The following is a 16,198-nucleotide window of genomic DNA, read 5'->3' on the forward strand; positions in this document are numbered from 1 at the left end:
AATAACCAGATTAAAAAAAATAAATGTTTAGCTGCTCAAACTTCAACTTCCTGGCCGTTTTCTGATTTAGGCGGAAAATGGAAAAGGAAAACGCAAACGGAAATAAAGAGATAAAATCAAAATGTAAAGAGCCTAAATCTTGGAAGGCAAACTTGATTTTTAATCTTTGTAGCTGCGCAGAGAGAGGAAATTTAAGGCAAATTTTGCCCCCAAGAAAAAATTTAGCCAGGAGACCAAACAAATACTTTAAACATGAGATGGAAGGAGCGAGAATCTAAGGGATTAAGATTATGTTTGCCCATAGCGTGTTACAGAGTTAAGTCCGTTCTAATTGGACTCTTTCACGGTTTAGATTCCCAATTTTTTTCCAACAGACAACTCATAATGCGTAAATGTAGAATATTTGTGTATATTGTGATTGTGAACAGAAACAACATTCTTCAAAAAATTTCAATGTTTCTGGCAGGATGTAAACTTCAATCTATAAAATTAAGGAATCAACACTGAATTTTGGAAATCTTGTTTGGCTGTTATGATGACATTGAATTCATTCGAAAGTATTTTTTAATGAAGTTAGATAATTGTTGACATTTGCGGAAGGCCGTAGTTTACATAACTGAAAACAGTAGGTATAAGGATCAGTGAGCACATGGAAACTGTATGCGTTTACCTCTCGGCGGGAACAATCTGTTATAATTTATTTTTCCGATCATTCACGTTTTTTCAACACACCCCTGAAAACTAATATACAGCTGGAAATTTTGGCGTCAGCCAATCACAAGCGAAAACGTCATTTCCAAAATCGGCTATGCCCGCTTTCGTTATTTGTGTGCTTGATACAAAACTACGATGGTTTTTCTTGCGAGAAAAACGAATTCTTATGATGGTATGTGTTACTTTAGCAACTAAAAATCTCGAAGTCTTTTGCGGGTTTTTATTCTCTGCTTTCCTTCTTTCTTCACTTTAAGAGGAAGAGGAAGACAAAGACAAAGCAAAAGTTTGAACAAAAGTTAAATTTATATTAAAAAATTGATCATCCTCAGTAATATAATCGATCTCTTCTGTTGTCGGCTTGTGACTGTAAAAAGATCAAAACAGCATGTTTGTGACATGCATCTTTTATGATTAGGACAAAAGATTGAATAACTGACCATATTTCTTTCTTGAAATATTATGAAAAACTTAACTAGAGAACGTCAGAGAAGCTATCAACACAAGAAAGCGCAAGTTGAGCGTTAAAAAGCATGGCTGTCGCGCGCTGTGGGAATGGTTTCGTGTTCTTGATTTAGTGTTGCGTTGAGGGTAAGAAGACACGAGTGTGAGAGTTTTCGGAAAACTTTTATCGCAAGTCACCTCTATATTTATACCCTCGGTGACGTGATTTCACTAAATCTGTTTATAAAGTAATAAAATATCAGTTAAACATTACTAATACTAAATACTAAAAGACTAGAACTTTGTCATCTGTCTCACTCGCGCTCAAACACGTTTCAAACCGTAAAATCTGAATGACGAAAAGGTCTCGAAATCAACATGGCTATCATAACCACTTGTGACTCGTAAAATCTGAACACATTTACTACCTCTATAGCGATATAACTTAACTAAAAAGACGCAAAGGAGGTGAGTACATCGACTCACTCTCGTAAGTGAAAATGGGTATGATGTACTTTGACCTCAACATGCCAGAACTAAACGATAAAAGGCGGCATTAAGTAATATATTCGGCAAGATCGAGTATATATCCAAATGTTTTTCAATGAATGAATTAACTTACATTGATGCAAGATAGTTTGTTTCAACAAGAAAGCGATAAGACTCCTACCGAGTGTACACCACCTTTCTAAAACAAATAAAAGTTGTCAGCTGATGAAATTTTACTTACCTCGCACTTCTTCTTTAGTGTTTTTGTGAGGATAACTTTTAAACTTTCTGATCCCTCAGCCGCCTTTAAATATACGTGTCCCTAATCCTCGAAAATACAAACTACACGAGTAGAAACGAGATGAATAGGAGCGACTAACCACTAATCGACCGCGGGTACATTACACACAGGCACGATTGGTCTGACTAACATTTCTGTGACGCATACAATTCATAATGTATAGTGATCAACTTAGGAACCCACTGGGGTGCATTGCGCTTCGACGACACCTTCAGCGAATGCAAGGTGTAAGTCAAGTGCGAATTCTATAAATATACTCTTTTTTCCGGTTTATTCGTTGATAAGCACCGCTCAGAGTAGTTTATTTTCTTTTTTGTGGTTCTTTGAGTGCGTCGCTAAAAAAAAAAATAAAATAATAATAATAATAATAAAAAAAAGGAGACGAGCGGAATCAGAATGGAGTGAGAGAGTTAGCAAGTAAATTTTAGATCAACAAACAAACCTGAAGGGAAAACAAGGAGCCCAAGGGGGTAGTGGTGGAGAAAAAAGGGAATGTGGACGTAATTGGATAGAAGTGAATTCCTCTTCATGCTGCAAAAAGGAGAGGAGAGGACATTCTCATTGCCTGAGAAGCGAAAGACAAGACGGGAGATTACCAGTGCGCCCGTAATGCGTCACTGACTGCTTTGCGGTTTGCAGCTTTAATTTGTTTTTCATTAGTCAAAAGCTTTCTGAAACTTCCTTTTGCGATAAAAGTACAAACAAATAAGAAACATTAGCTAAATTCTGTTTTGTAAAAGATAAATACGTTGGAAAACATACTGAAAATCAATTTTCATTTTGTTAGTAAAGAAAGCAAATGTTGGCGGCCGTTCAATATTGCAGTTCAATTACGATTGTAATAAATACCTACATTTTAATGATTTACAACGCAATTTTTCAAAATAAAGTTTATGAATTCGCATTCATATAAATTCGCATTCACATAAATTCATATCATTTGATAAAAAAATGAATTCGAAATAGTAAGTCATTCCAAAATTGATTTATTTTAAAAAGCAAACCGCGGTAATGAGTCAGGTTTTAGGATGTCATCAGAAGTTCTTGTCATTCCCTGGCCCTAATCCATCGTTAGAACTTTCTACAGCTCTGGTGAACAAAAAATATTTGATAACTGGGCTGTCTTAAAGGCATTTTACTGAGTTTCATTAGTGATTGTTGAATCGTTATTTTGTCGTGGTGTAGGTTTAATTGCTTTTCTTTTATTTAAAATAAGTTTTTATGCAATTCAGCGCTAGCAAGACGAAAGAAAAGGATGGAAAGCGCCACCTTTTTTTTGTTTCTGTCATTTGAAAAGCGGAACATTTTTATCTTTCACTGATGCTTCGTGCAACTTAAGAGTACAATAAAAGTTTGAATTCATCAATGCAAAAGAAAAAGGAAATTGAAGATCTAAGGAAAAAAGGTAACAAACTAAGCAAGAGGGTTACAGTAGATACATCAGTTTTTACAACTTTAGCGAACAGCATCGCACGCTCAAGGATGTATTACTTAAACGAATAGTTTCGCTCTTTTCTACGCATTCATCATTCCATAGTTAAGAACCTGCAGTACAAAGGTCAATATTTTGATCGTTGGACACGCTTCAGTAACCGTTGATGGTATTTGTGGAGATGTGCCCAACGCTATTAAAAGCAGAGACGGGTGAACTGAAACAAGTCCGTACTGGCCAATTCTATCCCGAAGTTCCTGATACACATTAAAGAAAAAATTCGCGGAAAAATTCGTCAGTCGAACTCATTAACATCTTTCGCTTCACATGAAGCTCAACTCACACTGAGATTCTCGACGAAAATTTATTTCTTAACCCCAAAACTCAGCTAAATCATGACGAGTTGAGCGTCAGTTTTACACGCCACCTGCTTCTCTCATCACCTGTTTCTGTCAGTCACAAGACAGTAATAATTTTGCTGTGAGATGACGAACACGCAAGCCCAGTTCTGAAAATCCAGTTAGGGTTCAGAACCATTCAGCATTAAATCTATATCAAGTCTTGTGCATATTCGTCTGAATTTCTCAACCTTTTGACCCACAACACGGCTTTATTTTCCGCGCTCTAGAATATTGCTTTCGTGAACTGGTCCTTACGCTTTCACTTTAAAAAATTCAATGTCAGTAAATTTGGGAGTAATCGACATTAAAGTTTGGCTATTTTAGCCCCTTTTACTGTTTACCATACAATTTTAATGATGTTTGAGAATTTGGTATTGGATCAAATAATAATCTCATCACTTGTCAGCTTGATATTGTATTGATATTATAAGGATAATTACTCTCTCAGTCATCGATCACTTAAGGGAGCTATAAAAGGGTTATTATACATGATTTATTTGCCCACGATATCACTAACAAATGCAGCGAATAGATAAAAAAAAAAAACCGAACTAAGGGAACACCTTATAACGCGCGCGACTCAGTAGAGGATAGCAAATATTTTCAAAGAGTGAAGCACACGAAAGAATGTAAGCAGCACCCACTATTAAGACTTACTCAAAGCTAGCTCATTAAAACTAAATTCTGAAAACTCTTAATCGCGCGACACTGGGGACCGGGAAGCGGGGAGGAGATTTCAGATTTGCACCCGATAGCTGTGCACTCTTGTACCAAAAACCACCTTCGTTTTTTTCTGACTTTTCATTGTATGGTTTCAGGGTGTTAGAATCAGTCAGCTTTTCTTTTTGTCTTTTGTTTTTGTTTCAGGAGGAGCCAAGAGAGGTAAAGGGTCTCTTTGTTTTGGCGAACGACAGAAGTGTCAACAAATATCTAAGTTGGACGCATTTTGGTTTGGTCATGGTTTAGGATTTTGTTTGTGTATGTGAGTGGCAAGGGAAAGAAACGTGAACACTGTTACCCACCCACCAATCGATTTCACCTTCAGAAAATCAAAACAATTTCTATTTTTCCGCTTAAAAAATCTGTTTGTTTTTACCGTATCAGTACTGGTGTTTTGATTCGTCCTTCTGTCTCTAAGAAATATCTCAACACTTGCAAATCTTTACCCTAATTTCACATAAAGAGGAGTTGAGTTCAGTCTGCTCATGGATGAGGAAGAAGGAGCAATTTGCTTCTGATCGTAACACAGCATAGCATGAAGCCAAAAATTAGAACGAAGAAAGGAGACGGATTACTTTTAAATGATCTCTTTTAATACCAAAAAATTATTTTTTCACAAGTTTTGCCTTCTCACTAAGAGGTAAAGTAAAAGAACCTGCTTTTACATGAGATTTACCTACAGAACTGGCCATCGAACCTAAGTAAGTACTTCTATATGCATTTTGATCCTTTGTTAGTTCCTTTGACCAACGATTTCGCTTTGTGACCATGCTCTATGACGACGAAAGCCTCTGAGCTGCTCTACACTAAGCTGGACTCGTATAAATCCGAGTTACCAAGAATATCTGACATACGGTTTCCATTAAGCTTCACATTGCTCATCACTAGCTGTTTTTTCTTAGTCTTCTCATGGTCCTCGTTCGCGGATTGCACGGACACTGCTGTTCCACTGTTTCGAGCGTTTTCTGCTTGGCTCGAATCGGAGATTTCAGTGTCATTCTCATGGATTGGATTTAGGATGTCGACTCTAGAGTTACTTGGACATGTCACGCTTTCCACCTCGGCTTCCAACGAATGTGTCATTGAAGTTAAACTACCCACGCTATCAATTCCAGAATCACCCACAAAAATTGCACGAGCTCGTTGACGATTGAATACTGGAACACTAGCAGGCCTGCTTGAACTGTCTCTTTTTTGTAAAGTGTCATGTCCATTGAACATCACTTCTCCGTCCGTACGTTCAAGTGCTGGCGATGATGCGCTCTGAACACGCGCAGCTTCCTCACCAGATGATCGTGAAGTCGATGGCAACCCAGCAGCTATTGATTCATCAACAAAATGTTTGACAGAGACGTTTTGTACACTATTTGGAACCGAATGAACAGAAACTGAACATGTCGATAGCGCTCCACCGCTAGGGTGTGATGGGTAATTGGGATAGTCACTAAAGATCCCATCAAAACCATTAAGTGTTCTTGGAGGTTCATTGGCCGATTGATACCAACTATTAGATAGATTTGAAGAGAGTCTACCTGGCGGTAAAGTTCCTTTCATTGAAAGCAAATCTGGGCTCGATACAGATTCCGTCTTTTTAAAGAAAGGCGAACCAACGTGCTCACAAGCGTTATTTTTCGACTGTGACATTTCATATCGTGATACTTCCGTCATTCTGTCACCATGCTCACCATGATCAGTTGTTGTACGACTCGTGGTTTCACTTTGCGGCACGTGGACATAAAGTACACGCCCTTGGCGTCGCTGAGCCAGAAGGCTTTCCATTTCCTGGTCACGAATCAATTTCTGCTCCTCAAAAGAACCATAAGTGTGCCTTCGTACCGGTTGACCCTTTCGATCACTTTGGCTAACGTTCGCTGCAGGAAATCGCAGAATTCCTGCGGGTTGTCGAAGATTTCCCATTGAACTACCCACTTCCGAAGGGAAGTGGTACGCATCGGTATGATTGAAGTAGACGGAGTCGCTATGTGGACGGTGCATTACAACCGGTCGGACAAGATTCCCGCTCCAGGCGTTGGGGAGAGAGTTTGGTCGTGGCAGCATCCCTGGTGTCTCTAAACAGGCCATGTCTACCCCGCGCTGTTTGGAGTTAAAGCCAGCGAGTTCTTCACTTATAGAAGGTAAGTTTGAATCAGAGTTTGACGAAATTTGTCGATGATCCAGGGCAGAGTAATGCCCGAACGATTTAGCTTCTGTGTAGAATGGTTCACCGTGACTTGAGAGGGTAATAGACGGGTGCGCTTCTGGACCGAGTGCGAAATAAGCCGGGTATGTTTCACTTCGCGACCGATTTAACCCCGGATCAAGGAAGAGTTCTTTAGCGCTCGAAATACCACTGTTCTGAGTTCCAGATGATAACCGCCTCTCGCTTAATCTTCTGTCGTCTTCATCGAAATGGTAAGAACCGTTGACATAACCGTTAGGAATGATCCCTGAAGACTTGCTTTTCTTGCCCTTGTTGGAACTTTTTCTTTCCGTTGTTATTGCTGGAATACACGAGTTTCTTCGGGTTTCCATGAGTTTCCTCGGTTCTGCCAGGTCACTTTCGCTATGCTCAATAAGAGGGGAGAGAGAAAATCCGTTGTCGTCGTGTGCACGTGACGGGGTTGATTTACGTTTCGAAGCCGCGAGGCGGCCTCCAGCACTTGGGTCAACCTGCACTAATTGATCAGGCATATCAAAAGTAAATACGGCCTTTTGTCTGACCAGTGGAGAGGATCCGCGTCGCTGTCGGTGCCGATCGCTAATCGTTAATGAGTCGTCGGACAATCTCGCACTGGAGTCGTTACTTTCTATAGATACAGACACTCCCGTTGATTTTCCATTATGATACTCGTCGCGTAATCTATTTACTGGGAGGGCTTTGAATCGCGAGCTGTCATGGGGTTCACTTCTAGATCGCTTAGACGTATGAACACTCTTACTGTTTCTTTCATCAACGCCGTGGTAACCATGGCCGTCATGTATGTCTCGCAAACCATTTTGGGCCAAGGGTCTACCCTCTTCCGTCTGTGTTGCAGTTCCCGACTCTCTTGAAGCAGTGAGTTGAGAATGTAACTGAGACTCTTTCTCCGGAGAAGACAGCCCAGAGTCATCAGGAGTTTTGCCACTGCTTCTTCGACCACTCGTCGCAATACCAGCCTGGGTTGCAGAGCTTGTGCGATCTGCGGTCGACGTTACCGAAGGCTTACGCGAACCTGTGTCAGTCTGAGCAGATTGGGTCTTCTTGTTTTTCTTCAACGCCTTATTCTGCCAGTGTTTGGCTGTAAAACCAACAACATACAGGCTGCCGCGGCGTCCCATCCGCCCCCGTGGGTTCAGCTTTGGCGAGCCTTGCGTCGAATCTATGGACATGGACTGGTTAGAAGAGGTACTTCTTTGCCGAGAGCTTGGCGGAGTTTTCATCTCAACAACAGATGAACCACTTTCAGTATCACTTCTCTTGGGGCTTAGCGCAGTTGCTGCTGAGGACACTTCAGACACTTTTTCAGAGCTTCTGAAGGTTGAATTGAGAGCTGATGGTGACGACTGCTGGGATACACTCTCCTTGGTGGATACGTTCGTTGGTATATTTTCAACTATCACTGAACACGAAGGGTTACACTCTACCATTTCTATTTCGATTCGTTCTGCCTCCGGAACTGCAAACAAACTCCCCCTCTTTACTTCTTGCCCTAACGTTGGTAGAGAGTTTCTTGGTGATGAAGGAATGACTACAGTGTTTGCGCTTGGGAGCCGTCGCCTTTCCATTGGAGTCGCTCGAGGAGTTGAGCGAATGCTGGGATAAGGTGACGACCAACGGTTTCTACTACCAGGGCGTGAATCATCCTTTTCCGAATCATCTTGATCTTCACTTTCGATATGATCTGCTACCATTTCCTTGGAAATTTTTGGACTGCTTTGCGTAACAAACGATTGAGCAACCTTGAGCGCGTTAGCAGCACCAATGACCAGCGGTCTCTTCCTCTTCGGCAGCTTGAGCCTTGCTTTTGCATGAGAATAGTACAACGAAAAATTGCTCACTATCACTGGAACCGGAAGTGCAATCATAAGAACACCACTGATCGCACAAAAGGAGCCCACGATTTTTCCTTCCCAGGATTCTGGTGCCATGTCTCCATAGCCGAGCGTCGTCATGGTGACAACAGCCCACCAGAAGGAGGCTGGAATGGTTGTGAACTTGGTGTTGCGTATGTCTTTTTCGGCGTAATAGATAATACTTGAAAATATCACCACACCTATACTAAGGAAGAAGGCCAGAAGAAACAGCTCGCTACAGCTCGACCTTAAAGTGTGACCGAGGATCTGAAGACCATATGAATGTCGCGAGAGTTTAAAGATTCGAAACACTCGAATAAGTCTGACCACACGCAAAACTACAATGGTTTTGATATTGGAAGAGCTGATGAACAAATCCAAATAAAACGGCATGATGGCACAAAAATCAATCCAGTTCATAGGTTTCTTGATAAACTGCAGCTTTCTTGGGCAGAAAGTAAGTCGCATAACAAACTCGAGTGTAAACCAAGCCACGCAAATGATATCCGTGATGTAGAGGACCTGATACTGAGTGGATGACTTGTCTTCAAAGAAGGGAACACTTTCTAGGCAGAACGTTATGACGGAGGTCAGAATGAGGATCAGTGTGGTAAATGCAATAGCCTACCAACAAAACAATGAATTTCACTTAGCATTTTTCACTGAAGAAAAGTTGCTACAAACTTCGCTAGGTAAAGGTACAGTGTCACTGGAAGGCGATAGGCCTAATTGTCGTCTACTGTTGTTGTTTAGAGTGTTTTATAATGGGAAAAAATAAACCTTTTACGCGTAGGTGGAAGCTTAAGAATAATTCTGTGGTATTAAATAGGTCGACTGAGCAAAGGGAACTTAATCGAAGCAAGTCCACGAGCATGGGAAATAAAAAACGTCAATGAGAATCTTAAATTAAACAGAAGGCCCAGAAAAGGGGGCCTAAAGTACGGATAAAGTCGCAGTTTTCTATCAAGGATCTTTGTAATAGATTAAGGATCTAAAACATTAGTCTAAATTTTTCATCGTGTCGTTCGTGACGCGTGTTGTCCTTCTCCACTCGTAACCATTCTTGTTCTTTGAACATCTCATTAGGTTTCTATTTAGGATTTCTAAATTTGTTTTTTCCCTTCCCTTTTCCAAATTGGTCCATAGTTTTGGATTAGTTTGCACGGTGCACTGAGGAAAACCAAGCAATGATTCTTGACTTGGCTCCATTTAAGGCAGGTCACTGCTAAGGGTGACGTTGAGAGATTGCGAGACTCGCACCTTTTTTTCGGAGAGTCTGATTCTTTCTGAATGAAAAATGAAGGCGAGCCTGGACGATTTTTATCGCTAAAACATCTTTGAACGAGCCTTCGTGATTCCTGTAATTTTCGCAGTATTTGCTTGTGTTTTTCATGGGTGTTTGATTCCTATCCTAAATAGACTTATAGGAGGCTTTAATAATCCTAGAAGTGTAACCTAAGTTCAGTTCACCGCAGAGCCTCAATGAGAGAGCGTAGAAGCGAAGAAACTGAAGGCCTACATCCTTGTGAGGACTCACGTTAATAACATAACAAAAAAACCGTGAAATGATCTTTCTTCATTTCACCGTATCGAACTAAAAATTCACTATTTTTTAAGAAAGTTCTCGTTTACCTTTCTACACTACAGTCAGGATAGTCATTTTTCCAAGATTTTGTGATTTTTTGGGATAAACATAAAGGATTTCGCTCGAAACAGCTACGCTATAAACCGTCAAGACCCCCGAGACAGTTTCTCTAAAGATTAAGCCTGTGATACGGAAAAAAATGGTTAAAAAAAGAGTCCGCGTGACCTCAAAATTTTGACGAGACTATTTCAAGGTTAAATATAAGTTACACTTGGGTGGATGGGATAAGAGAAGGGCTATCAAGGGATTTCTACGGTTTCTGAAAACCTTCGTCCACTGGAATATTGTTCTCTATTTCAGAAACAAGTCATTTACGATTTGCTTCGCTTGTTGATACAGGTAGCAATATACATATCCATTGGTTTGTACAGCAGTCAATTCAAACTGAATCCAATACAATATTTTTGGGTGGTTTTACAACAGTACGTAGCAACCAAGGCAATGCAGGTTTCTCCTAATCTCGTACACGTATTATTCTATCGAAACACCGCTACATGAAACTTTAAGAAAAACATTCGAAGAGTATCGCCCCTTCTGTAAAAATTCTATAGATCATGACTTGACCGCAGGCGAAAACTTGTTTGTCGGAAGGTTGCAATCTATTTGATCAAACAAAAACAACAACTATCTTCTTGTGACAAAACTGATTAGTTTTCTTTCTCTTAAAGCTCGCAGCTTAAAAATAAACATACTTTTGACAGTGGGTGAACTTTAGTTTTAGCATAAAAGTGCTTTGATAGAACAGATGAAAGCGCTGCTGTATATTTATTTAAGAACGATCTTGCTCCGATTCAGTCAGACTCTATATTATTCGTGTTTCTATGATTCTTACCAAGGTCACGTACGTATTCTCAACAAGTAAACAGCATAGATAAAAATTTCAGAAAATAATTTCTATACCGGGAATATTAGTCTGAAAGGGTAAACCAGAGTCCATTTTGCAATAGAGATTTTAAAAGTTAAACCCGGTTTGCTTTTCTCGCGTTGTGTACAAATTACAAGAATTGTGCACAAGAGCCTTTCAGAGAATGAAAAATAACTAAGAAAATAAGATGAAAAGCAATTTGATAAAAAAATTTTCCACTTAAGCCTTTTTATGTTGGTAACGAAATAAAAAATAAAAAAAGGGGGACGTTTGGCAAATGTTTTTGGCACTTACAAAACGTCAAGCGTTGCTTTCGACGTCTTAAAATCATGACAATTCTTGACAAAATTTCTTTGAAACCAAAAACTAATTGCACACAATTAGCAATGACGACAAAAACTGCAGGATGCGATCATGAAACCATTAAGTGCGTTGACGAGTGTTTTACATAATGAGTATAATAAAAAAAATCAATCATTACGTTGTAAAAGAGATTAAATTTCTACTTTAGAACTACGAGTGACGACAGAATAAGACGGTAACAAAAAGTTTTTCGATGCAAAGGAAAAACGACCAGAAAATTTGTTATGTTATGGCGCACGATTTCGAGAAAAGCTTTGACCCAATTTTATCAGGACAAGAGGCTTAAAGAAGAAAGTTTATGCCCAGCTGTTACTTAACGTTGTCTAGGATGAATGAATATTTTTCCATTTCAGTTAAGTTGCCGCCGAATTTCGATAACATTTAATTTTCGATTCTTAATAAAAAGATCTTTCGCGAAATTGTGTGGTGATTTGCCTTCGTTAGCTTATGCCCAAGCGAGATATAAAAAGATAAAGTGAAATCCGCTCGATACTCAATGGATAGACTGTAAACTGTAGAAAATGTGTACATATTACACTCAATGCGGTACGGAAAGAATTATGGTTGCAATATATTTTTACTTTAGAGAGTTCGGAGGGAGAAAAAATAATCAAGAACTGCATGGTTTACTCGAAAAACATCACAACAAAATGGCAAAAATTATTGAGAAAACATGTGTTATCTTAAGTTCCTGAAAAGCGCTTGAAACATTGCCTTTTCACCATTATTTATGTTGTAGACAGCGAACTGAGGCAGCCTTTTGCTTGCTGATCGAAACCTGATTAATATTATGCAATGACGTTCTGTGAAGTTGGTTTTTAATCGTTGAGTTAATGATCGCCAACTTGGTCATTTTACCTATCACTGGAAGAAAAAGTTCGAGAAAAGCTGTAGCCTCGAAAAGATACGAAAGTCAGAGCCATTAATTTTCAGCGAACAAACGGCCGGATCACGTAAAATTCTATGTCAAGACAGGCACTTACGCATGCGTGGATACGATTGGAAAAAGAAAAATCTATCTCGTTGCTGTCATGTCCCATTGCTACAATGCTCCGTGAAACAGCTTTTCAAATAAGATCGAAATAAATATCTTAAAGGGCATGAAACGTGTTTGTCTGGCTATATTTTTATTATTTTGTAAAATTCACATGTTTGAATTGAAATTATGAATTAAGGTTTTGACAATTGCGACGAAATAACAGACAGCTTTTTGTATTTTGTAAATTCACCATTGTATCAAAGAACAGTCATTAACCATAAATTTTCATTAACTTTTCCATTTAAATATTAAAAAGTGTCAGGAAAAGTTTGAAAGTTCAAGATGAGACTTGAAACAAAAAATCTCAATCCGAAATTAATATCCACCTCCACTGTTCGCCAGGACACCTGCTAAAGGCTGATGAAACAGAAGTATTACTTTCAGATTGTGGCCACTAATATATTTGTTGTTAATGTGATTTTTGTCCATGTCTGGCTGATCCTTAAACCGCCGTAAAAGCGAATGAAAATTTTCACCGAATAATTCGTGAAGGATTCAATCAGGGCCGAACTAAGTGCGCCCGTTTAAGATTGTTTATTTGAGAGCGGTTAACTATAAACACAGCATCAATTCTACTTTCCCCATTCAAAATCGTTTTCTCGTGTCTGCGCACAGAATCACAACAACGTAGCGATGATTCACGATTCGTTTGTAAATTAGCGCCAAGAATTTAGGTTCGCGGTTACCAGAGGGTGATGTCAAATTGAAGATTAATGGAAAAGCAAAATGGAACTAAGGTAATCCGTCAGTTGGCGTGCTGTCGCTTTGAGTTTCCTCGAACAATGTTTGAATAAAATAATCGCACGAGTGATTTGCCTTGTGGAGCGTTCATCGTTCAGGTCTCTTGGAAACCAAACTGACCGTAGTAAAATCATTTCTCAACCACAGTAATGGGCGTTTTGACTTGAATTTATCGACAAGATCTGAATGGATAAAATGGCCAAAGCCTAAAACGCATTTGCACAAAAGCGTCAAGCGGAGCACACAACTTCATGAGCGATTCGTGTGAAATTAAACAATATTGACAATACACATGCAAAATGAAACGCAAATTAGAAGCATGTTTTTTCTATTATATACGTTCGTGTCACTAACCTGGGCCAGCCGAGACGAATATGGCTCCTCAAATGTGGTCCAAACTTTGGGTTGAATCTTTTTCCAGAGAGTGCGGTTCTTGTTTCTAATGCTGTCGGCGACAAGTCCGTACACCGTCATATCCATGTCTGAAAGGCTGTCCCTGTCTGAATCATGCCCGTCCAATGTGTCCAAATTCGCCTGGGCTTCGCGATGTTTCTTATAGTTCAACCAGCAACATGATTCGACCTGTAGCTCATCGATTCCCCAAAATGCAAGCTCCTCTTCAAAAAGCGGACCACACACATCATTGGGGCAGTGAAGTTTTCCCGTGCGGTAGAAATTTAAGATCTGTGTAAAGACCGTCGGATGGCGATCAAAGAAATACTCGTTCGTATTTGGGTCATATTCGGGAAGTTGTGTCTTGTTTTCCGTGATCCAGGACAGTCTTGTGTCTGGGATATTTTTTAGAGTAGTAGTGTAAGTCTCGTGTCTAATACCACCGACGTTTATAACAACTTTTTCATTAGCTCGCGGATCTTCTGGGGAAGAGAGGCGAATTTCCTTCAATGACATTGTTGACGAAGGTTATGCTATAGTCCTGCTCTTTTCATCTAATCTTTCGCGAAACACCAAAAAAGCCCATTTTTCGCCCAGTAATAGCACCACGCAAACCATAAATAAAAACCGAATTACTCAGCACAAAGAGGCATTTACAACGTAAGTATTGGTCCAATGGTACATCATCGCATAGTAACGAAGACAACGGCGCGTCTTTTCGATACCAAATCTGCCCGCGCAAGCTATTTGCCCAGACCTCGAAGATTCCTCCCGCTCAACTTTCTAGTGCAAACTGTCAATAATACACACCATTAATTGCGCTCCGATTTTCCGAAAAAGTAAATGTTGCACTTCTTTCCAAAGTGTGAATGCAAATTCGATTTCGTCGGCACAAAAATCGGAAATAAAGTGGATTTTGACAGATGGTGAAATAAAAAACCTTGATGCTGTGTAACCCAACTGAGAGGATCACTCTATACAATTTCCATCAAGCTCGCTGTTTTCCCCTGCGGTTTCACAAAAAATATTTCCTCTTCATACAGAAACCATAACATATTATAAACAACATTTCGAATTTAGTGCGCACGCGTTATAACTGGACACCTGCTCGCAAACACGAACAGGAAAATATCGGCGAGCTCTTCTTCAATTCTTTGGATCATCTACGAAAATAAGTTCCGTAGCGCATCTCCAGTTAAAGGCCATTTTTATGATAACACTAGGTACGGAACTGGCCAAACAATGCGATCATCACGGGTTAAAAAATGGACAATATCAGCGTAGGAAGAGAGAAAAAAAAAGGGAGCAATTTAATTCTGTTTATCTCAGCCGCTGCCTGAGGGGTGGTGTCCGCAAAGTGACATTAAAAGGCTGTACGAGCAAAGACGGCTTCTTTAAAATAAAGAGCATTTTTACGGATTCTGACAAGTACGAAAGGCAAAATGACAATACTTCCGAACGGCATGACGTAGTGGCGTGCAGTTGAATGTGATCTGCGCATGACCAAGGCGAAGGCCATCTGGTAAATATTGTCGTATTCAAGAGGTGAAGTCTTGAAGATATACGACGCTAGCCTTTGTCTTCGCCTTACATAGTTCTTAATGTGAAAGCGAGTTCAATATCAAGTATTTCAATATTAGTAAACAATGCTAACCACAGCTCAAGAGAGACAAAGCGAGAATTCTCCTCCTTCGTCGGTGATGGCCAGCAAAAAAGGATTCCTCCAACAAATGAAGCAATTACGCAATTTAGTTGACGCTTTCACTAATTAAGCTTCTCCGCAACGGGTGATCAAGCAATGATATTAAATAGGGCGAAAATCATTTCGTTCTTTTTAAAATATTAGAACGAATCTCAGGTAAAAGTTAACAAAGGCGAAGCTAGAACTACACGTTTTTACCAAAAAATTCTGAAAAATGTAACAAAGCAGAAAAATACGTATGATCAAGTAATTGATCACTAAATCCCTCTGACGTCACCTTTCGCCTTCACTTTAAAAATTTGTCTTTTGTGCTTGCTTTCAAATAATTTCTTTACACCGACGATCAAAAATTTGAATATTTGTCAGAGATTTAAATACCTCCTTTTAAATTGAAATAGAATTCGCAAATATTGCTTAAAAACAGTCACGGAGATTTATGCTTCCACAACGTTAAGTTATAGTTTCCGCTTAAAACAAAAAATAACGCGTAGAAGAACTAACTAAACTCCTTGCTGACTGACTAATGTACATGATATTTGACGCAATACCCTTTGATTTTTTTCTTCCGTTAAAAAACGCATTTGAAAGCAACTTGGAAATTCAAGGGCAACAATCAAGGAAATTAAAAATTATAGCAGGGCGCTGCAAAGACTTGTTCTTAGATAACCACCAGATAAAAAAGACTTTCTTCCATTTGCTCCACAAGTTCAACTGTCAGTCTTTGAAATTGACATCTCTAAGGAGCAATCAATTCTCTAATGGAAAAAGCCATTAAGGGAGACGCAAGTTTCTTGCTTATAGTAGGTCTTATCGCTCGAGGCTTATCGTGTAACTAACGTTAAAAATCGCACGTTTATATTACTTCAGGTGACAACTAAGCGACTCAACACCTCGCTGCC

General features: G+C 39.5%; 2 protein-coding genes across 3 annotated transcripts in view; both read right to left on the bottom strand.

Moving 5' to 3' along the window:
• LOC113671740 (protein trunk) overlaps nucleotides 1–16,198 on the bottom strand; it is a 32,766-nt gene that overhangs the window by 15,079 nt on the left and 1,489 nt on the right. Inside the window, exon 1 of one of the 2 annotated variants that reach the window (XM_027187992.2) lies at nucleotides 1,886–2,170. The exons of the other annotated variant lie outside the window; for it this stretch is intronic. The gene's annotated coding sequence lies outside the window, so the exon portion shown is untranslated. Of the gene's footprint in view, nucleotides 1–1,885; nucleotides 2,171–16,198 lie in introns of those variants that run through there. 2 annotated transcript variants of the gene reach the window in all.
• Nucleotides 5,070–14,830, bottom strand: LOC113671753 (uncharacterized). The gene is made up of 2 exons (XM_027188006.2): nucleotides 13,559–14,830; nucleotides 5,070–9,175 (listed from the first exon to the last, which is right to left on the bottom strand). Exons 1-2 carry the CDS (start codon nucleotides 14,111–14,113, stop codon nucleotides 5,300–5,302), a joined length of 4,431 nt encoding a protein of 1,476 aa, XP_027043807.2. The 5' UTR covers nucleotides 14,114–14,830; the 3' UTR covers nucleotides 5,070–5,299.

Source organism: Pocillopora damicornis, chromosome 10 (assembly GCF_964200805.1).
Source record: "Pocillopora damicornis chromosome 10, jaPocDami1.2, whole genome shotgun sequence".
Lineage (NCBI taxonomy): Eukaryota > Metazoa > Cnidaria > Anthozoa > Scleractinia > Pocilloporidae > Pocillopora > Pocillopora damicornis.